The 23,855-nt window shown below is 47.2% G+C and overlaps 1 protein-coding gene across 4 annotated transcripts in view; it reads left to right on the forward strand.

The window, feature by feature from the left end:
* Positions 1–23,855, forward strand: part of vac14 (vac14 homolog (S. cerevisiae)) — a 442,569-nt gene that overhangs the window by 119,295 nt on the left and 299,419 nt on the right. For all 4 annotated transcript variants that reach the window (XR_011949565.1, XM_072518576.1, XM_072518578.1 and 1 more), the window contains 2 exons: positions 14,981–15,026; positions 20,040–20,184. Coding sequence is in view for 3 of the 4 variants with exons in the window: in XM_072518576.1 (XP_072374677.1) it covers positions 14,981–15,026; positions 20,040–20,184 (191 nt within the window). In the remaining variant the exon portion in view is untranslated. The remainder of the gene's footprint in view (positions 1–14,980; positions 15,027–20,039; positions 20,185–23,855) is intronic.

Below are 23,855 nucleotides of genomic sequence, written 5' to 3' on the forward strand. Positions count from 1 at the left end.
TTAGATCCTTGGGGTCAATGCAAATGCGAAGCTCCCCTGATGGCTTCTTGACACAGACCATGGAGCTGACCCTGTGACCTTTGATATGATGCCCTGGTGTTGGAGGTCCTGTAATTGCTTCTTCAGATGATCCTGAAGGGGCGCCGGCACCCGGCGAGGTGCATGAATTACAGGGGTGACGTTCGGCTTGAGGAGGATTTTGTCTCGGTATGGGAGCGTGCTCATTCCGTCGAACACGCTGTGGTACTGCGTGATGATGTCATCTATGTCGGCTTGCAAGTTTCCATTGGATGAGGCTGTCGCCGGTGATGATGACATGTTGTGGACGCGTTGAACAAGGTTCAGGAGCTTGCAGGCACGAGCACCGAGCAGAGATGCTCTGTCAGGCCCGACGATTTCAAACCGCAGCGTCGCCTTGATCGCCTTATTGGATACCCCCAGTTGACACGAGCCACTGGCAGCTATGGCGTTGCCATTGTCGTCAAGGAGCTGACAGGCCTGGCCCCGTTGATGGCGAGGACGTTCAATGAGGCCAGGGAAGGGGGGACTCTACCCCCGACGATGTCGGAGGCGACGATATCGCTAATTTTGAAGAGGGACAAAGATCCGTTGCAGTGCGGGTCCTATAGACCTATTTCACTATTGAACGTGGATGCCAAATTGCTGGCAAAGGTACTGGCATCGAGGATAGAGGACTGTGTCCCGGGGGTGGTGCACGAAGACCAGACAGGGTTCGTAAAAGGGAGACAACTGAATGTTAACGTGCGACGACTATTAGGGGTGATAATGATGCCCCCAGTGGAGGGGAGGCAGAGATAGTGGCGGCAATGGACGCAGAGAAGGCATTTGATAGGGTGGAGTGGGAGTATTTATGGGAAGTGTTAAGGAGGTTTGGGTTTGGGAACGGGTTTATTAGCTGGGTTAGACTTCTTTATGGGGCTCCAACGGCAAGCGTAGTTACAGGTCGACATAGATCGGAGTATTTCCGATTATATAGGGGAACAAGACAGGGATGCCCGCTGTCTCCATTGTTGTTCGCGTTGGCAATTGAACCTCTGGCCATGGCGTTGAGAGACTCCAGGAAATGGAGAGGGGTGATTAGAGGGGGAGAAGAACACCGAGTCTCGTTATACGCAGATGACCTATTGTTATACGTGTCGGACCCAGCGGGGGGGATGATAGAGACTATGCGAATTTTGAGGGGGTTCGGGGAATTCTCGGGGTATAGGCTAAACATGGGGAAGATTGAATTATTTGTGATACATCCAGGGGACCAGAGTAGAGAGATAGAAGGCTTACCGCTAAGGAAAGTGGAAAGAAACTTCCGATACCTGGGGATTCAGATCGCTAGGAGCTGGGGAACCTTGCACAGACTTAATCTGACACGGCTGGTAGAACAAATGGAGGAGGACTTCAAGAGGTGGGACATGCAGCCTCTATCACTGGCGGGCAGGGTGCAAGCAATTAAGATGATGGTCCTCCCGAGGTTCTTATTTGTATTTCAATGTCTCCCTATACTAATCACCAAGACCTTTCTTAATAAAATAGATAGGAGCATCACGAGCTTCGTGTGGGCAGGGAAAGTTCCGAGAGTAAGGAGGGGGTTCCTTCAGCGTAGTAGGGACAGAGGAGGACTGGCACTACCGAACTTGGGTGATTGCTATTGGGCCGCCAATGTGGCAATGATACGTAGATGGATGATGGAGGGTGAGGGAGCGGCGTGGAAAAGACTGGAGAGAAAGTCCTGTAAAGGGACGAGTTTAGAGGCGCTGGTGACGGCGCCGCTACCGTTCTCACCTAAAAAGTTTACCACGAACCCGGTGGTGGCAGCAACACTGAATATCTGGGGACAGTGGAGGCGACAGAGAGGGGTGCGGGGAGCCCTAGTGGGGTCCCCTATCAGGAACAACCATAGGTTCGCCCCAGGAAGAATGGATGGAGGATTTCAGAGCTGGTACCAGTTGGGAATTAGGAAGGTGGGAGATTTATTTATAGATGGGACTTTTGCGAGCTTGGGAGCATTGGAGGAAAAGTATAAGTTGCCCCGGGGAAATTTCTTGCGATATATGCAGGTGAGGGCGTTTACTAGACAACAGGTGAGGGAATTTCCGTTGCTCCCGACACACAGGATACAGGACAGGGTGCTTTCAGGGGTGTGGGTCGGAGAGGGCAAGGTGTCAGAGATTTATAGAGAGATGAGGGAAGAGGGGGAGGAGTCGGTGGGCGAACTAAAAGGTAAGTGGGAAGAAGAATTAGGGGAGGAGATAGAGGAGGGTATGTGGGCTGATGCCCTAAGCAGGGTAAATTCCTCTTCCTCATGCGCCAGGCTTAGCCTGATTCAATTTAAGGTGCTACATAGAGCACACATAACGGGGGCAAGATTGAGCAGGTTCTTTGGAGTGGAGGACAAATGTGGGAGGTGTGGCGGGAGCCCGGCAAACCACGCACACATGTTTTGGGCGTGCCCGGTATTGGAAGGGAGTGACGGGAGTGATTTCGCAGGTGGTGAAGGCCCGGGTCAAACCAGGCTGCGGAAGAGCCGGGAGTGCAGGAGGCGAAAGAGGCCGACGTTGTGGCCTTTGCGTCCCTAGTAGCCCGGCGCAGGATCCTACTCATGTGGAAGGAGGCGAAACCCCCCGAACTGGAGGCCTGGGTAAATGATATGGCGGGGTTCATTAAACTGGAGCAGATAAAGTTTGCCCTGAGAGGATCGGCTCAAGGGTTCACCAGGCGGTGGCAGCCATTTCTCGACTACCTAGGGGAACGTTAGAGGGAAGACAGATGACCAGCAGCAGCAACCCAGGGTGAGGGGGGGGGGGGGGCGGGGTTAGTTTAGTTTAGGTCAATAGACAAGGAGGTTTTGTTACCTGTGTATTGTTAAAAAATTCTGTTTTGTTATTGTTTCGTTTGCTTTGTAAGAGGGAAAAATTGTTGTTTGGAAAAAATTTTCAATAAATTTATATTTATTAAAAAAAAAGGAGCTGACAGGCTGGTGGAAGAGTGCTTGGTTTGGCGCGGATGGTGTCGAGGTCAGATTTCGAGATGAGGTTCGCCGATGCGCCGGTGTCCAGTTTGAACCGGATGCGGGCCTTGTTCACTGTGAGGACAGCAGACCACTCGTCGGGATCCACACTGAGGATCAAGAGGCGTTGCATAGGTGTGGTGGAAGGCAGCGCATGTGTAGTTATGATGCCCACCCGGTATGGGGACTTGAGACACTCAGCATCAGGGTTCGTTGGGCTGTCGTGATCATAATCTGGCATGTCTTGTTGTATTGAGCGGACACTTCTGCGCCGCAGTTGGGATCGCTGGCTGCTGAGCGGTGGAGCAGATCTGCAAAGGGCTGCGTAGTGGCCAAGCTTGCCACACTGTAGACACCGGCGTCCTTTTGCCGGACATTGCCGCTTTAAATGGGCGGAGCCACAATTTGGACACATCATGACGCCGACATCAGCGCGTTCCGTGTGCCATCGCGCTTGCGCAGTGCGGTCGGTCGACATACACACCTGTGCAGTCGGGTTGTCGGGCTCGTCGTCCACTCGGTCGTGGCGCGCATGCGCAGGGACCCGGGAAAAGCGCGCAAAACGGCCACTCCTCGATGCTTAGGCCATGCATTTGTGCAATGGCCTGCACCCGTTCCGCCTCGTGGGAAGCCAGCTTCGCAGTTTCTGCCGCCCTGATGTGGGAGTAACGATTCTTAGCATGCTCATGGACAACGCACGTCTCGATAGTGACAGAGAGGGTCAACTGTTTGACTTTCAGGAGCTGCTGGCGGAGGGAGTCGGAGTGGACCCCAAAACGATCTGATCCCAGATCATGGAATCAGCCGTCGAGTCATAGTTACATGACTGTGCTAGGATGCGGAGATGGGTGATGGACTGAAAAGGTTCATCCTTACTCTGAAGCCTCTGCTGGAAAACGTACCGTTCAAAGCTCTCATTCACCTCAATGTCGCAGTGGCTGTCAAACTTCAGCAGGACTGTTTTGAATTTCATTTTGTCTTCGCCGTCAGCGAACGTGAGGGAGTTGTAGATGTGGATGGCGTGGTCCCCCGCGGTGGAGCGAAATAGCGCGATCTTCCTGGCATCCGATGCTGCTTCGATGTCGGAGGCCTCGATGTGCCAGAGGAACTTTTGCTTGAAGAGCTTTCAATTTGCGCCGAGGTTACCGGAGATGCGGAGCTGCGGAGGAGGCTGGATGTTTTCCATGTCACCGGATGGCTGCTTGCTGGTGAATGCTGATTCACTCGAGGTAGGTCTGTCAATTTTCAGTATCACTCCGTGGTACCATGATGTGTTAGGCAGGTCAGTTCGGTGTGGACTGCACTTGATGCAGCAATGCGAGAAACAGACCTCTAACACTGAAGAATATCCAACATGGTTTTATTGAACAATAGAACAACATACATATTTAACTGTGGGTCGACACTATACTGAACTGACTGGAGACCTTGTACTAGCCTGACCAGATTCACTAGCTACCGCATGGTGTTTGCACTGTGCTAGCTCGTGGACTCTGACTGTCTCAGTGGCTGGGTCCAGAGAGAGCGGGAAACCTAGTGTCCTCTGGCTTTATAGTGGTGGTGTACTGTCTGATGATTGGCTGCACTGTGCTGTGTGCTTACTGGTTATCCTGTGTGTCAATCACTGCCTGTCTGCACTTCATTATATACATGCGTGGATATTATGACAGGGGGATTGTGCGAGTGAGAGAGAGGGGGGATTGTGTGAGTGAGAGAGAGGGGGATTGTGTGAGAGAGATAGGGGGATTGTGTGAGAGAGGGGGATTGTGCGAGTGAGAGAGAGGGGGGATTGTGCAAGTGAGTGAGAGTGGGGATTGTGCGAGTGAGGGGGCGGATTGTGCGAGTGAGAGGGGGATTGTGAGAGAGTGAGGGCGGATTGTGCGAGTGAGTGAGGGCGGATTGTGCGAGTGAGTGAGGGGGGATTGTGCGAGTGAGTGAGGGGGGATTGTGCGAGTGAGTGAGGGGGGATTGTGCGAGTGAGTGAGGGGGGATTGTGCGAGTGAGAGGGGGATTGTGAGAGAGTGAGGGCGGATTGTGCGAGTGAGTGAGGGCGGATTGTGCGAGTGAGTGAGGGCGGATTGTGCGAGTGAGTGAGGGGGGATTGTGCGAGTGAGTGAGGGGGGATTGTGCGAGTGAGTGAGGGGGGATTGTGCGAGTGAGTGAGGGGGGATTGTGCGAGTGAGTGAGGGGGGATTGTGCGAGTGAGTGAGGGGGGATTGTGCGAGTGAGTGAGGGGGGATTGTGCGAGTGAGTGAGGGGGGATTGTGCGAGTGAGTGAGGGGGGATTGTGCGAGTGAGTGAGGGGGGATTGTGCGAGTGAGAGAGAGGAGGGATTGTGCAAGTGAGTGAGAGGGGGGATTGTGCGAGTGAGTGAGAGGGGGGATTGTGCGAGTGAGTGAGAGGGGGGATTGTGCGAGTGAGTGAGAGTGGGGATTGTGCGAGTGAGTGAGGGGGATTGTGCGAGTTGAGCGAGAGAGAGGGGGATTGAGTGAGTGAGTGAGGGGGATTGTGCGAGTGAGTGAGAGGGGATTGTGCGAGTGAGTGAGAGGGGATTGTGCGAGTGAGTAAGGGGGGATTGTGCGAGTTAGTGAGAGGGGGGATTGTGCAAGTGAGTGAGGGGGGATTGTGCGAGTGAGTGAGAGGGGGGAATTGTGCGAGTGAGTGAGAGGGGGGAATTGTGCGAGTGAGTGAGGGGGGATTGTGCGAGTGAGTGAGAGGGGGGAATTGTGTGAGCGAGTGAGGGGGGATTGTGCGAATGAGTGAGAGGGGGGATTGTGCGAGTGAGTGAGAGGGGGGAATGTGCGAGTGAGTGAGAGGAGGATTGTGCGAGTGAGTGAGGAGGATTGTGCGAGTGAGTGAGAGGGGGGATTGTGCGAGTGAGTGAGGGCGGATTGTGTGAGTGAGTGAGAGGGGGGATTGTGCGAGTGAGTGAGGGCGGATTGTGTGAGTGAGTGAAAGGGGGAATTGTGCGAGTGAGTGAGGGGGGATTGTGCGAGTGAGTGAGGGGGGATTGTGCGAGTGAGTGAGGGGGGATTGTGCGAGTGAGTGAGGGGGGATTGTGCGAGTGAGAGGGGGGATTGTGCGAGTAAGTGAGAGGAGGGATTGTGCGAGTGAGTGAAAGGGGGGATTGTGCGAATGAGTGAGGGGGATAGTGCGAGTGAGTGAGAGGGGGGATTGTGCAAGTGAGTGAGGGGGGGTTTGCGCGAGTGAGTGAGGGGGGGATTGTGCGAGTGAGTGAGGGGGGGATTGTGCGCGTGAGTGAGGGGGGGGATTGCGAGTGAGTGTGAGGGGGTATTGTGCGAGCGTGTGAGGGGGGATTGTGCGAGTGATGGGGGGGATTGTGCGAGTGAGGGGGGATTGTGCGAGTGAGGGAGGGGATGTTGTGCGGATGAGGGAGGGGAGTTGTGCGGTTGAGGGAGGGGGCTTGTGCAGTTGAGGGAGGGGGGTTGTGCGGATGAGGGAGGGGGATTGGTGCGAGTGAGTATCAGTTTTTCTGCATCACTCCTCTCATTAAAATTGACAAATGGCAACACATCATTTTTTTTTTAGCAGGAGAACTTTCCTGCTAAACACAATCCCCCCTCTCTCACTCGCACAATCCCCCCCCCGCTCTCACTCGCACAATCCCCCCCCCGCTCTCACTCGCACAATCCCCCCCTCTCTCTCACTCGCACAATCCCCCCCCCTCTCTCACTCGCACAATCCCCCCTCTCTCACTCGCACAATCCCCCCCCCTCTCTCACTCGCACAATCCCCCCTCTCTCTCACTCGCACAATCCCCCCCCTCTCTCACTCGCACAATCCCCCCCTCTCTCACTCGCACAATCCCCCCTCTCTCTCACTCGCACAATCCCCCCTCTCTCACTCGCACAATCCCCCCCTCTCTCACTCGCACAATCCCCCCCCTCTCTCACTCGCACAATCCCCCCTCTCTCTCACTCACACAATCCCCCTCTCCTAAAGTGAATGCTACTTTCAGGGCTTAATGTGAGGTTACCATGGGAGGGTGGCTTGCCCAGGGATTAATGTAGGGGGGCTATGTAGCTGGCCAATGTGTTTGTGACTGTGTTCCTCTTCCTAATATATGCACAGATATAGCTGGGAAAGACTTTTTACATTTGATTTCAGTGTTCACACCTATTTTGTGGCAAATAAAGGGGCATCGTCACTGAGAATGTTTGGGGTTCCCTGATACACTTGGGAGGTCACCAGGGGCCCAAAGTTTGGGAAACCCTGGGCAAAGTTACTGATGATGGAATTTCTCCCGCACTCTGATTTGTCATCAATTCACAGTCTAGGTCTCACTGCAGCATAGGAGCATGGTGATGACAACTGCTCTGTATACTGGGGCTTTTATTGATTATTTTTTTTGGGGGGGTGGGGGGAAGATCTGCTGCCAGAGTCTATAGAAAGCTGATCTGTTGCTGGATCTCCTTGTCAATGGTGTGCTTTCAACAGAAGTGGTTGCTGAGGTATGGGATGGTCTCATTTCCACAGCTCTTTCCCATGCAATCACATGAGATATACAACCAAAGGGTAGCACAGTGGTTAACACAGTTGCTTCACAGCTGCAGGGTCCCAGGTTCGACTCCCGGCTTAGTTCACTGTCTGTGCGGAGTCTGCACGTTCTCCCTGTGTCTGCGTAGGTTTCCTCCGGGTGCTCCGGTTTCCTCCCACCGCCCAAAGATATGCAGGTTAGGTGGATTGTGCATGCTAAATTGCCCTTCGTGTCCAACAGAAAAAGGTTAGGAGTGGATGGGGTGGAGGTGTGGGCTTAGGGGGTGTGCTCTTTCCAAGGGCCAGTGCAGACTTGATGGGCCGAATGGCCTCCTTCTGAACTGTAAATGTTATGATTCTATGTACAAGGTCCCAACCCTTCCTTCCAGTTGAAGCAACAATTTCTCGGTACTTTTTCAATCTAGCCTACTGTATTTGCTGCTTATCATGCGGGTATCTCTACATTGGTGAGCCCAAACACCGATTGGGTGACTGCTTTGCGGAACACCTCCATTATGTCCACAAACATGACCCTGAGCTTCTGGCTGGCCTGGCACCTTAACTTCCCTTCTTGCTCTCACACTGGCATCTCTGTCCTTGGCCTGCTGCACTGTTCTTGTGAGGTGCAATGTAAGCTTCAGGGACAGCATCGCATCTTTTGATTAGGCACTTTACAGCCTTCTGGACTCAACATTGAGTTTAACAATTTCAGACTATAAATTCTGCTCCATTTTGTGAGACCCACGCAGACACGGGGAGACTGTGGAAACTCCACATGGACAGTGACCCGGGGCCGGGATCGAACCTGGGTCCTCGGTGCCATGAAGTAGCAGTGCTAACCACCACCAACATGCTGCCCAGAAGGAAGATAATTGATGAGGGAAAAATGTCTTTATAATGAACTGGCAATTTATGGGTTTGGTCGGAGGTGTGTAATTGGGATTAGTTGTGACATGATTGAATATTTTGGAACTGAGCATGGCAGTCGTAACCAAATTTAGTTTCTGGCAAGCGTGATTTTCTTCTGTGCTTTTACTGATGAATGCTGGCTTATTAAATTTCCAGCGTGTTTCTGTCGGGTCCAATAAAAGCAAAATACTCCGGATGCTGTAAATCTGAAATAAAAACAGAAAATGCTGGATAAACTCAACAGATCTGGCAGCATGTGTGGGGAGAGAAACAGAGTTAATGTTTCCAGTCCATTTGACCCATCTACAGTTCTGAGGGAGGATCATATGGACTGGAAATGTTCACTCTGCTTCTCTTCCCACAAATGCTGCTAGATCTGACTGGCAACGCGGTAGCACGTGGGTAGCACTGTTGCTTCACAGTTCCAGGTTATTAACCAGGGTTCCTGGTTATTGTGAACTTTACCGTCAGGTTATTATCACCTCTTGGGGGAATACCTCATGACTGAACAAGCATGGCAGATTTGTTTAACTTCCAGTATTCAGCTGTTACATGTTCTTTCTCAAGACAAAAGTAGCACGTCAATCCCCTCGAATTAAACCTGTCATTCAAACCTTCACTTCTACTAATGTGAAAAAAGCCTGGGTCTTTATCTATTCCACCTTTCTCAGCATGGCATGACCTCTGTTCATCATTGACCTTCTCAGTCCAGTGTTTCTGGAAGGTTCCAATGTTGGGTTACTAATCAGCTTATGAGTTAACTTGTAACCCTCTGCCATTACTGAGGTTTTGCTTATTTTGTGAACTTTAAGATCTTAGCCCCAAAGGGACATTGTTTTGGAATTTCTCCACCAACATCTATTACCCTAAGGTTATTGAAATTCTGTTCCACCTTCATTGACCGACACACCCAATTGAACTCCATTTCCTTTTCACTGACAGCTTCCAAATTGGTCTGGCCTGTTCTCTTAAATTTCTAAATTTCTGCCTGTCGGCCTCTGGCACCAGCTGTTAAGTGTTAAGAACAGCAGTTCTTACTTCCTCATAATCACACCTCCAAAACCTGTCCGACCAAAGAAGCATAGTCCACTGTTCTTTCGGTCATTGTAGTGTTAATGTAAGCCTACTTATGACAATACTAAAGATTATTATGCGAGGGAGCTTTATTCTGCCTCTAACTCTGTTGTATCTGTCCTGTGAGTGTATGAAGTGGGATAACCTTTGATCCTGTAACAGTTAGAAACATTTGAAATTACTTTCACATGTTTAGGGAATCTGTTTTTTTATAATAATTTTGAGTAGCCAATTTTTTTTCCCAATTAAGGGGCAATTTACAGTGGCCAATCCACCTACCCTGCACATCTTTTGGGTTGTGGGGGTGAGACCACATAGACATGTGGAGAATGTGCAAACTCCAAGTAGACAGTGACACGGGGCCGGGATCAAACCTGGGTCCTTGGCGCCGCGAGGCAGCAGTGCTAACCACCGCACCACCATGCTGCTCTTGTTTAGGGAATCTGTAACTGTTTTTAAAAATGTTTGAAAAGGACATTGAAGTAATCTATTGTAATTTTTGAATACTATTACATTACCAACAGGAAGTTAAACACAAGACAGTTGGCAGGCAAATGAATCGAGGAAATGGGAGAGATGCTCAGATTGCTGATACAATTTGTGTCTTTGCGGTGTCTGATATTCCCTATGTAATTTCTAGTTTCTACCAAAGTCATGCCGTTCTGTATAGAACCTTAGTTAGGCCATGCTTGGAATATAGCCTTCAATTCTGGTCACCACACTACCAGAAGGATGTGGAGGCTTTGGAGACGGTACACAAGATGTTTACCAGAATGTTGCCTGATGTGGAGAGCATAAACTATGAGGAGGGGTTCTGCTGCCTCACGGTGCTGAGGATCTGGGTTCGATCCTGGCCCCGTGTCACTGTCCATGTGGAGTTTGTACATTCTCCCCTTGTCTGCGTGGGTCTCATTCCCACAGCCCAAAAGGATGTGCAGGGTAGGTGAATTGACCACGCTAAATTGCCCCTTAACTGGAAAAAAAAATTGGGTACTTGAAATTTATTTTTAAAAAGCTATGAGGAGAGGTTGGATAAACTCTGTTTGTTCTCACTGAAATGACGGAGGTTGAGGGACGAACTGATTAAATCAACAAAATTATGAGGGGCATGGTCAGAGTGGATAGTCAGAAGTTTTTTTCCCAATATGGAAGAGTTAATTACTAGGGGAGATGGGTTTAGGGTGTGAGGGGCAAAGTTTAGAGGAGATTTGAGAGGAAGGTGTTTTTACACAGAGGGTAGTGGGTGCCTGGAACTCGCTACCAGAGGAGGTGGTGGAAGCAGGGATGATAGTGATATTTAAGGGGCATCTTGACAAATACATGAATAGGATGAATAGATGGATATGGATCCCAGAAGTGTAGAAGATTTTAGGTTAGACGGGCAGCATCGTTGGCACAGGGTTGGAGGGCTGAAGGGCCTGTCCCTGTGCTGTACTTTTCTTTTGCTCTTTGTAAAGTAGTCAGATCTTTTTTGACTGGCATGGGCATGTTGGGCTGAATCTATGACAGGTAGAGCACAGATTTGGATACAGAGTAAAGCTTTCTCTAGATTCTCCCATCAAAGGCTTCCAGGGCAGGTACAGCAATAGTGTTAAATACAGAGTAAAAGCTCATTTATTTGTGCAACGAGATAGGGTTAGTTCATGGCCATATAGTGAAGGTGCCCCTCGGTAGCAGCGATCACAATATAATTGAATTTTACATTAAGCTTGAGGGAGAGAAGTGTTGGTCCAAGTTTAGTATTTAAAATTAAATAAGGGCAACATTGAGGGCATGAAAGTAAAGCTAGCGAAAAGTGAATTGGAAAATTAGGTTAAGAGATAGGTCAGTCCAGATGCAGTGGCAAACGTTTAAGACCAATGTTTCGAAATACACAATAGATACATTCCAACAAGAAATAAATTTTCCAAGGGGAGAACTCCCCATCCATGGATAAATAAAAATGTTAAAGACAGTATTGAACTTTTTAAAAAGGCACAAAGTTGAAAGGTAAGTCAGACGATTGAACAGAATATAAAGAGCAGTAAAGAATGGCTTGAAGATTAATGAGAGAAAGATTCGAGTTCAGAGAAAGCTAGCAGGACAGTAAAGACAGACAGTAAGAGTTTGTATAGATATTTTTTTTAAAGTTAACAAGTGAGCGTTTTGTATAGAAAGTGAGTCTGGAGAATTAATGAGGGTAAATAAGGAGATGGCAGCTTAATTAAACAGGTATTTTGCATTGGCCTTCACTAGAGAAGATACAAATGACACCCCAGAAATGGCTGTAAATGGAAGGGAGGGAGGAAGTCGAGAAAACTGCAATCACTAGGAAAGTGGCATTGAGCAAATTGTTGGAACTGCAGGTTGATAAGTCCCTGGGTCCTAATGGACTTCATTCCTAGGGTGGCTAATGAGATAGTTGACGTGCTGGTTTGAAATGTCCAAACGTCCCCAGATTTGGAGAAGGTTCCATTCTGATTATATATATATATATATATTATATAGAATAATGGATACCAAGATTAGAAAATAGCAAATGTAACGCCTTTATTCAAAAAGGGAAGAAGACAGAAAGCGGGGAACTACAGATCAGTTAACTTAACATCTGACATGGAGAAAATGTTACAAACCATTATTAAATACATTATAGCAGGGCACTTCGATACATTCAAGGTAATCAGGCAGAGTCAACATGGTTTTGTGAAAGGAAAATCATATTTAACCAATTTATTGGAGTTCTTTAAGAAGTAGCATGCTGTAGGTAAAGTAGGTAAAGATGGATGTATTGTATTCAGATTTCCAGAAGGCATGGGGAGTGTTGGACTGGGAGAGGTCACAAAGGTCATTTTAAAATAGGGGTATGAATTCAAGAAAATCAAGGGGTGCCAGACTGGGAGCCAGTGCAGGATAATGAACATATGAGCAATGGGAGAATGGGGCTTGGTTCACATCATGTCATACTATGTAATTATAGAGGGACCTTTACTGACCACTTGAGGTTGGTCACAAAGAGAGGATTGATCTCAGTGAGTTATTGTTGTCCCATGTACATTGTGTAGTTTACCAATGTGTATTTTCTGTGAGATACATTTTATTCCAGCAGTTCAATCTATTTCCAAAAGATCCTGTGCGGTGTAGTCAGATTCATGTACCCTTGTGGCCGATTGAAGTTTCATATGATATATAGAAGTAGAATTAGGCCACTTGGCCCAGTGAGTCTGTTCCGCTATTCGATCATGGCTGATCTCATCCTGACCTTAACTCCACCTTCCTGGCCGTTCCCCATAACCCTTCAACCCATTGCCAATTAAAAATCTGTCTAACTCCCCAAATTTACTCACAGTCCCAGCACTCTGGGGTAGTGAATTCCACAGATTCACAACCCTTTGGGAGAAGTAGCTTCTCCTCAACTCCGTTTTAAATTTGCTACCTCTTATCATAAGTTCTAGAATGCCCCACAAGAGGAAGCATCCGCTCCACATCTACTTTATATATATCTTTTATTATCTTGAATACCTCAATTTGATTTCCCCTCATTCTTCTAAACACGAGAGAGTATAGGCCTAAACCGTTCAATCTCTCTTCATATATGACAATGCCCTCCTCTCTGGAATCAACCTAGTGAACCTCCTCTGAACTGCCTCCATTGCCATTACACCTTTTCTCAAATAAGAGGACCAAAACTGTGCACAATACTCCAGGTACAACCTCACCAATGCCTTGTATAGTTGCAACAACATTTCCTTACCTTTTATATGCTATTCCTTCAGCTATAAATACCAGTATTCCATTCGCATTCTTTAATGCCTGCTGTACCTGCATGCCAGTTTTCTGTGACTCATGAACGAGGACCCTCCCAATTCCTCTGCAATGGAGCACCCTGAAGTCTCTCCCCATTTAGATAATTTGCCTTTTCATTTTTCCGATCAAAATGCATGACCAAACGCTTATCCACGTTAAATTCCATATGCCACATTTTGGCCCACTCTCCTAACTTCCCTCTATCCATTTGTAAGGCTCTTATTTCCTCATTGCAACTTACTATTCCACCTATTTTTGTGTTGTCGCAAATTTGGCTATAGAACCTTCTATCCCTGTATCCAAGTTGTTTGTAAAAATTGTGAATAGCTGGGGCCCAAGGACCGAACCCTGTGGCACCCATTAGTTACATCTTGTCATCCAGAAAAAGACCCATTTATCCTGACTCTTTCTCTCCTATCCGTCAGCTTTTAATCCTCCTGGGAAGCCTGTCAGTGATCCATTTCCTTTGCTATCGCACTCAGTCATTTTACCACAGCTCAGTGGTGTCTGAGGTTGCTTCGTAACTCCATCATTGGTGCTTAGCCTCCAGCTGACCTTGCGCTGAGTGAGCTTTGACCTCGGATGAGGTCACAGCAGAGCCACTACATAATCGCGACCAGAGAGGGGGCATAAAGTAACATTGCCTGTCGGCAGTCTGAAAAGGCTGGATTGATTACTGAAAGAAGGTAGAAAAATCTATTTTTGCTGGTTGGTTTGGCTGGCACAGGTTCTAAACGGGGTTTAGCTTTGTTTTAGGTAGCATCAGAAGGAGGCCGTTCAGACCATCATGCCTGTGACGGTTCTTTGCAAGCACAGTCCAATTAATCCCAATCTCATTTTCCCTTCCCACGTACCAGTGTTTATGGAATTCTTTTTTGGAAGTTAGTATTGACACTGCCTCCACACCAGGTGTTCTGCCAGTGGAAACTGTTTTTCACTTTCTATCCCCATCAACACCTTTGTTAAATCTCCCGTAACCTTCATTACTCTGAGGAGAACAATTCTAGCTTCTTCAGTCTATCCACATAATCAAGGCTTTTATAATAATCTTTATTGTCACAAGTAGGCTAACATTGCAATGAAGTTACTGTGAAAAGCCCCCAGTCACCACATCCGGCGCCTGTTTGGGTACACAGAGAGAGAATTCTGAATGTCCAAATTACCTAACAGCACGTCTTTCGTGACTTGTGGGTGGAAACCGGTGCACCCGGAGGAAACCCATTCAGACACTGGGAGAACATGCAGAGTCCGCACAGACAGTGACCCAACCGGGACCCAGGCGCTGTGAAGCCACAGTGCTAACCACTGTGCTGCCGTGCTACCCTTCCTCAACCTGACCCCAGTCTGGAAATTCACCTCTGCACCCTCTCCAAGGCCTTCCCACTTTCCTAATTTGTACATATGCATTTCTGACTCCAGTCGCCTAATAGTCCACATTTTCCTGGCTGACCCGATCCCCGAATGCTCTCATATTTACTGTCTCTGTAGAGGGCCCTGTGAACAGGAAACTGGTTGAAAGCAATGCATCTGGAAGATGGTCCTCACACTTCATGCTGCAGTCTAAATTGAAGCAGCATTAACTTCACTGCACGTGTAGGAAGGACCAAAGATTAACAGGAGGGTGAGAACCAGCTTGGGAGAATATTAAATGCAAGGCAGAGAATGAATTTAAAATGTAATTTCTCCCCTTTCCAGAGTCGAACACATCCCAAGACTTAAGCACCAGCAACACCGGTGTCACGTGAGTACATGAAATCGGCTCACTCCCTTTAACTTGTAGCTGCTCCTGGAGCCTCGGGAAATTGTGTGCATGGTGCAATATTGAGCGATGCAGTTGAGGAAGCCTCTGGTTCAGTCCCCAGTCTGTACTGATATCAGTCTCCGGTTCAGTCCCCAGTCTGTACTGATATCAGACTCCAGTTCAGTCCTCAGTCTGTACTGATATCAGACTCCGGTTCGATTCCCAGTCTGTACTGAAATCAGCCTCTGGTTCAGTCCTCAGTCTGTACTGATATCAGCCTCCAGTTCAGTCCTCAGTCTGTACTGATATCAGACTCCGGTTCGATCCCCAGTCTGTACTGAAATCAGCCTCTGGTTCAGTCCCCAGTCTGTACTGATATCAGCCTCTGGTTCAATCCCCAGTCTGCAATGATATCAGCCTCTGGTTCGAACCCCAATGTGCAATGATGTCAGCCTCCGGTTCGAATCCCAGCCTGTACTGAAGTTTCCCTGAATGTTGGTGACTGAATGTCTTCCTGTGGCACTGGGTTGCAGCTTCTGGTTGCTCTCCGGTACACATGAATGTCGCGTGCAAGTGGCTGAAAGAATAAGTTGCGTTTGTGTAGCATCTCTCAATCTCAGGACATCCCAAAGCACTTTGCAGCCGATTCAATACTTAGGAAGTGTAATCACTGTCGTGATGCAGAAAGCAAGGCGACTAATTTTCACACAACAAATCCCCACAAACAGCGATGTGATAATGAGCAGATAATCTGCTTTTCAGTGATCTTAATCACCCGGGAGAATGGTTCTTCGAAGTGTCATGGGACTTTTTTTTATGTCCATTTGAGAGGGCAGATGGGGTTTAATGTCCCCTCTTCGATATTGCAGCACTGGCTCAGTCATGCATTGGAGTGCCAGCCCTTATTGTGTTCCTAGAGCGAGATTTGAAAATCATGATCTTCTAATTCAGTGGTGAGAGAGCAGCTAACTGAGCCATGGTTGACCGATTAGGGAGTGTAGTCAGGCATGTCGATTAACTGTCTGATTACAAGGACAAATTTCCCCAATGAGGACATTGACCTCTGCCTTGGAAACGCCACTTTTTATGAGTGCAGTCCCCTCAACAAGAATAAATGAGCTGCTTATTTTCTCAAGCAGACTGTAACATGTGTCATGATACAGGCAGCAGGACTGAACCAGAGGAAATGCTTGTGACTGTGTTACTGTGTGCAAGTGAACGCAACAGTCTCCACTAGACCAGAATCCACACAATCTCTCTCCATTGTACCAATAATTGAACATATAAAAGATGAATAATAATTTCTCCATGATATTGATGATACAAATCTCAACTTGAAGCTGTGGTGGTATTTTACACCCTCCCTCCTGTTGATGTCACCATAGCGCCTCTTTCTGACCGGTGAAAGGATGAACAGAATCTATTTCAGTCACCATTATGAAAGGAAAATGCTCAAGTGATATAATTGTGTTGTCTGTAGATTTGGACTCCTTTCCGTTCCTTTCTGCTTTTGACTGGAGACCAGTAGATGATCTGCTTTTCACCTTTTGCATTTAACTGTCAGGGGCTGAGTGCTAGGAAAGGGGAGAGGGGTAGTAGGTGCTGCAGGAGTAGGGACTCCTTTTATTGTTTTACTTTCTTTCCTCCTTCAATGTCCCAGTGTTATTTTTAGTATTTTGCCTCCTTTGACACGCTTAGTAAACTGTTTCCCAACTGTGATAGGCTTCTCCTTGCCTTATCGATCTTAAAAAATGGATTTTAATTTCCCTATAAATTGTACTTTCCACTCATTGGCCCGGCGTTTTTTGTTCTAATGTGTTATCCCTTCCAGGACACTGTGTGAAACTGAGGGGTTACGGAGCCTCTTGACACACTATATAGGCACCACAACTCTGTTGGGCAGGCTGGAAGGTCAGATATTCTTTTTCTGTATTACGATCTGTTTTTGAAAACTCACCACTATTCTTAGAAGTCCCCCTATACCAAAAAGGGCCGACATTCTAAATGGTGATCAGGGATTCTCACTCCCTGACTCCGATGCAAGCTTCAGTGGGTGCTATTCAGGTCAAACTATATTTTCAAGTTATCCCCCGGTATAACCCATACCTTCACCGAAGATTTCATCTACTTACCACTTAGTAGCATCAATCCTGGGTCCCGCATTGCTAAGTAAGTAAAGTAGACTTTGGAATAACCACTATTTCAGGTTAAAACTTTTAAGTTATTTTATTATTATATTTCTTTTTCTCTTTTTAAAAGATGCAATCACTGTCTTTACAGAAAAGTAAAACGATCTTGCTTCTGGATCCTTCTGGTTGGTTGAAGGGACCTTCAGGCCCAACTTGACAATCAATCTTCTTTAAAGTCTGGTCTTCTTTAGATGTATTTAGCTATTTTAGCTCGGCTGCTCTGCCCTGTCCATTTCCCATGGCCGAGCTGATTGTGACTAGCTGTTTGTTCCTTCTCTGCTTCTCTCTCTCTCCCTCTGAGCTCTGGTTCTTGTTCTGGTTCTGAATCTGATAGTTCCTGCCCTGGTCTCAAGGTTTATATTTGCTTTCTAACAATTACATTTTTTGATGTTATTGTAAAGTAACTCTTATTTTCTTTGATTGTAAAAAGTATCTTTTGATCTAAACCTTCTAATCCAACTAAGTATTAATTTTGACATGACTTCATCTCATAGATCTGATTACATTGTTTCCTTTGTGATGTTCAAAATGCTTTGGTTTCAAGAGGTGTTACTTTTAATTCCTGTCATTTCTATAGTTTTATTTTCCAATTGTGTCCTCAGCTCATAATTTTGACTTTGATTTTGGCTTTGATATTATGTTTCTCGTAGACTGAGAGCCTCCAGTTTTCTTTAATTTACCTGGTATTAGCAAATTTTCACAATTCAACTGAACTCATCCATTCTTTTCCAGATCCTTACTAAGTTAGTTACTTTCAATGAAGGTGTGAGCCATTGTTTTTGGCTTCATTCAAAATCCTGTTTGTCTTGTTTGCCAAGCCTGCTTGACCAAGGATATCTGCATTTTACAATCCTTCCCTGACAGTTGCTGTTAAGCCTTTGTGGGATCTTTCCCTGTATCCTATCATGTTTCTCTCAGACCAGATATTGCCAGACTTCCATGTTTCAAATGACACATCTTTCCATATTATCAATTACAGATCCCAGACCAGACCCCAACTGCTGCTAGGATACTGGACAGAAGCCTCAATATTTTATTTTAATTTTGTAAGACTGAGGAAAGGATACTTTGCTCCCGGAATGATTCCACACGTAAATAGGGATATGGTATATTAAAATAAACTTTATTACTAACACAGGATTAAAATAACTTTAACATCATACAAGAAAACAACTTACAACCACCCATTAAACAATGTTGAACAATGATAATGAAACATTAAATCCTAACTGCTATCTTTTATCTCCACTAAAGCAAAACCCAACTTGGGTCAAAATCTAGTTTTAAATACAGTTAGCCAACCCAGGAATATATGCAGTAAAGAGATGTCTTCAATAAACCACTTTGACAGAGAGATCCTTCAGGAACCAGCTTGCAGATTCTTGTTTATGTCAAATTACTGTTTAACTTGCCAGCCTTTCAGAAACCACTGTTCTGTTCACAAGAAAAATCTTTTCAACTAAACTGCTTTGAGAGAAGCTGCTTGTCTATCCACACTCAAATCTTTAACTGAATTGAATACAAACTCAACAGCTGATTGTGTCAGCTCTGCCTCTTCCCATTCACTGCATCTTACTAAAGCTAAACACAATGAGCTGGATTTACCGATTTGGAGGCTAAGCGATCCTGCGACCGGTGAGGGTCTAGCAGCCGCGCTGAGTAAAACTCCCGGCTTCTAAACAAAAACGGCTGGAGAATGGCAGGATCCGTGGCGGTGCATGCACATAGCAATACTTGCAGCGGTTGCGCCATTGGGGTAGCCCGGTAGCACAGTGGATAGCACTGCTGCTTCACAGCTCCAGGGTCCCAGGTTCGATTCCCGGCTTGGGTCACTGTCTGTGTGAAGTCTGCATGGGTTTCCTCCGGGTGCTCCGGTTTCCTCCCACAAGTTCCGAAAGACGTACTGTTGGGTAATTTGGACAGTCTGAATTCTCTCAGTGTACCCGAACAGGCACCAGAATGTGGCGACGGGATTTTCACAGTAACTTGATTGCAGTGTTAATATAAGCCGACTTGTGACAATAAAAAAATTATTTAAAAAAACATGGCCACACAAAATTGTCCTTTGATTGGACAAAAATAATTGGGTACTCTAAATTATTAAATAATAAATTTAAAATATAAAAAAGCACCGTTCGAAGGGCAGGTTTCAGGAAAGGTATGAGTGGATTTAATGTAGAAAAAGCTGGACATTCACTTCTAGCAGAATCCAAGTTAGTTATCCACACAGTTTCAAGACCAACCTGTGAAAATTATTAATTCAAACTCTGGCGCTATGTCGTATGTCGTTCCCACCCTCACCAAAGTCGCTGATTCTGTTGCTGTCGTCGTCCACCCCCGGAAGGCTGAGGCGTTGTGTCGTCGGCTCCCTGAAGGCGCTGCCGATGTGTCGCCGGCTCCTGAAGGTGCTGACACTGCTGTTGTATCATCGTTCCCCCCCCACCCCCCGAAGGCGCTGCCGCTGTGTCATCCCCCTTCCGTCGTTGCCCCCCCCCCCCCCCCCCCCCCCGCCAAGGTGCTGACTCTGGGGCGCCCGCCCCTGAGGGCGCCGACTCTGACCTGGTTCCACATATTATCCAAACCTGCTCGGGCTGGCACCAGACAATGCATTACCCATGAAAAATAGAACGTGCTACCTTTCCAGTCAACAGCTCACCACACAATCATTCCGATCTTGTGTGTGCATGTATTCGGATCCTATTGTTGTCAGGTAGTCATGGTCTGATATGGTATACCTCCTCTTAGCTTGCAGCCGATTTTTACCCATCCCCTCGCTCTACCTCTTTTTAATGCATATTGAGAAAACTGCTTATTACTTGTGCAGGATAGACCGTTCTCAGGAGGCCCTTGACTTAGATGGAATCGTGCTGGTGCTTGATCGTCACCTTCATGACACAGTAACAGGGATGATGACGAGAATTGCCGTCTTGAAGTGGTTGTATCATCTCTATATCAAAACTCCCAGGAAGGTAAGAGCCGTAGGTAAAATACAGCATACCTCCATCTGTGTATGACTTGTCGTCAGTTCTGTGTTGGTGCTGTAAGCCATATATTGCATTTATATAAGGCCTGTAATGGAATCGAATGCCCCAATGTGCCTTACAGGGATGTTATCAAACAAACTTGAGCCATACAAGCAGATATTAGGTTGGATGACCAAAAGCTGGGATTGAAGTGTGAAGCGCATTCTAGAGTTTGGGGCTTCAATATCTGGAGACACAGCCACCAATGGTGGAGCAATTAAAACTGGGGACTGCCCAAGAAGCCAGAATGGGATGCGTGCAGATCTCCGAGGGTAATCATGCTGGAGGAGCTTACAGAGGTTAGGAAGGGGTGAGGCAATAGAGGAATTTGAAAAGAATGGGACCTTCAAAGTCAAAACGTTGGTCAGCCAGGAGCCAGTGTAGGTCAGTCAGGACAGGAGTGAACAGGACTTGGTTTGAAGCGGCAGTGTTTTAAATCAGCTTAAGTTTATAGAGTGGGGTAGATGGGAATCTGTACGGGGTGTGTTGGATTACTCAAGTCTAGCGTTAACAGAAGCATGGATGAAGGTTTTAACAGCAGATCAACTGAGGCCTCCACCACCATCTTCCTTTTTGTTCACTATATCTCCAGCCAGTGGCATGTTTACCACCTAATTCCCATTGGCTTCAATTTTGTGAAGGCTCCTTTATGCGTCACTTGGTCAAATTCTGACTTGATGTCAAGGGCTGTCATTCGCCTCACCTCTAGAATTCAACTCTTGTCCATGTTTAGACCTCCATGTTTAGACCAAGGTTGCAACGGGACCAGGAGCTGAGGGACCCTGGTGGAACCCAAACAGCATCACTGCTGGATTTTGCTGAGTAGTACCGCTTGACAGCACTGTTAGTGACCCTTTTCATCATTTTACTGATGATCAGGTGTATACTGATAGGGCAGTAATTGAACGGGCAGAATTTGTCCTGTTTTTTTGTGTACAGGACATACCGAGGAAATTTTACACATTGGGTAAATGCCAGTGTTATAGCTGTACTGGAGCAGCTTGGTTAGGGGTGTGGTTATGTGGTTAGTTCTGGAGCACAAGGTTGCTACACCCATTGTCCATATTGTCAATTCCCACACACAGCCTTTGCTATATCAAATTCCTCCTGTTTCATGCTATCGTGTGGAGTGAATTGGATTGGCTCAAGACTGGCATCTATGATGCTGGGGACCTTGGGAGGAAGCCAAGATGGATCATCCGTTCTGTACCTCCGGCTGAACACAGTTGCAAATACTTCAGCCTTATCATTTGCATGTTTAGCTTCCCGTCACTGAGGATGGGGATGTTTGTGGAGTCTTCTCCTTCTGTAAAGTGGTTTAGTTGACATGACTTTAGTGTGGAAGGACTATGGAATGTTGATCTAATTTGTTGGTTGTGGGGTCGCTTTGTTGATTGCATGTTTCATAGAACATAGAACATAGAACATAGAAAATACAGCACAGAACAGGCCCTTCGGCCCACGATGTTGTGCCGAACCTTTGTCCTAGATTAATCATAGATTATCATTGAATTTACAGTGCAGAAGGAGGCCATTCGGCCCCTTGAGTCTGCACCAGCTCTTGGAAAGAGCACCCTACCCAAACTCAACACCTCCACCCAACACCAAGGGCAATTTGGACATTAAGGGCAATTTATCATTGGCCAATTCACCTAACCCGCACATCTTTGGACTGTGGGAGGAAACCGGAGCACCCGGAGGAAACCCACGCAGACACGGGGAGGACGTGCAGACTCCGCACAGACAATGACCCAAGCTGGAATCGAACCTGGGACCATGGATCTGTGAAGCAATTGTGCTATCCACAATGCTACCGTGCTGCCCTTAAGAACAAATAAATCTACACTATATCATTTTCCCGTAATCCATGTACCTATCCAACAGCTGCTTGAAGGTCCCTAATGTTTCCGACTCAACTACTTCCACAGGCAGTGCATTCCATGCCCCCACTACTCTCTGGGTAAAGAACCTACCTCTGATATCCCTCCTATATCTTCCACCTTTCACCTTAAATTTATGTCCCCTTGTAATGGTGTGTTCCACCTGGGGAAAAAGTCTCTGACTGTCTACTCTATCTATTCCCCTGATCATCTTATAAACCTCTATCAAGTCGCCCCTCATCCTTCTCCGCTCTAATGAGAAAAGGCCTAGCACCCTCAACCTTTCCTCGTAAGACCTACTCTCCATTCCAGGCAACATCCTGGTAAATCTTCTTTGCACCTTTTCCAGAGCTTCCACATCCTTCCTAAAATGAGGCGACCAGAACTGTACACAGTACTCCAAATGTGGCCTTACCAAGGTTTTGTACAGCTGCATCATTACCTCATGGCTCTTAAATTCAATCCCTCTGTTAATGAACGCGAGCACACCATAGGCCTTCTTCACAGCTCTATCCACTTGAGTGGCAACTTTCAAAGATGTATGAACATAGACCCCAAGTTCTCTCTGCTCCTCCACAATGCCAAGAACTCTACCGTTAACCTCGGCTGTTTAGCATGCATGCAGTCATGTATTACCGCTTCATCGGGTTGGCACGTCATTTATGTGTGTGCCTGGAGCTGCTCCTGGAATGCCCTCCTACACTCCTCATTGAACCAGTTTTGACAGTAAAGTTGATAAGAATAAGTCAGTCCATGATATTACAGGTTGTGGTTGATAGAATTCTGCTGCTGGTGAATGCCCAGTTTGGGCTACTGGATCCCATTTCACGTGCTAGTAGTGCTACACAGTAATGTCGTGGAGGGGGCTGGTATTTTTGAATGAAAGCAGAACTTTGTCTCCACAAGGACTGTGTGGCGATTACTCCGACCAATACTGGGTCAAATCAGGGACAGAATTATCTGTGGACGGTAGATTAGCGAGGACGAGATTGCGCAGGTTTTTCCCTCTTGTTGGTTCCCGGATTACCTGCTGCAGACACAATCTGGCAGATCTATTATTCAGCTCAGTCAGTAATGGTGTGACCAAGCCACTGAAGGCCCCCTCCCAGAGTACATTCCATGAATTTGCTGCCCTTTGTGTTTCCTCCAAGTGATATTCAATGTGGAGGAGTACTAATTCATCAGCTGAGGTGCAGGAGTTTGGGGACGGGAGTGGTGGCAGGGAGGCTATTTTTTAAATTCTTTAATAGGACGATAGTGCTGCTGGCAAGGCCAGCATTTTTTACTTATGTCTAATTTCCTTTGAAAAGATGAAGGTGGTAATCCGCAGAAGGTTTCTTTGCCTACCATCGTTGATGTAATACCATGAGACTTCATGGATCCAGAGTTGCTGTTGAGGATTCCCAGGACCACTCCCTCCTAACTATGCTATTGCGTCGCCAACTCTGGAGGGTCTGGAAACTTCCGGTTGCGGCGATGCACTGCTAAGCCGCACGTTTCGGCAGCTCCCGTTCTAACGGACTTTTGGGCTCTTTTCGGGAGCCCCAACGGAAATTTTTTCAGACCAAACCCAGTGTGGGGTGATGACGGAAGATGCCCCCCCCCCGGGTGTGTATGGAAAAGACCAGTGGAAGTGGCCAGATTGCGAAGGATCCTTTGGAGCAGCGGCAGAGAAGAGAAGGAAGAAGCAAGATGGCGGCGGATGGAGCCCAAACAACATGGGGCCTGGACCAGCAG

Source organism: Scyliorhinus torazame, chromosome 10 (assembly GCF_047496885.1).
Source record: "Scyliorhinus torazame isolate Kashiwa2021f chromosome 10, sScyTor2.1, whole genome shotgun sequence".
Taxonomy (NCBI): Eukaryota; Metazoa; Chordata; class Chondrichthyes; order Carcharhiniformes; family Scyliorhinidae; genus Scyliorhinus; species Scyliorhinus torazame.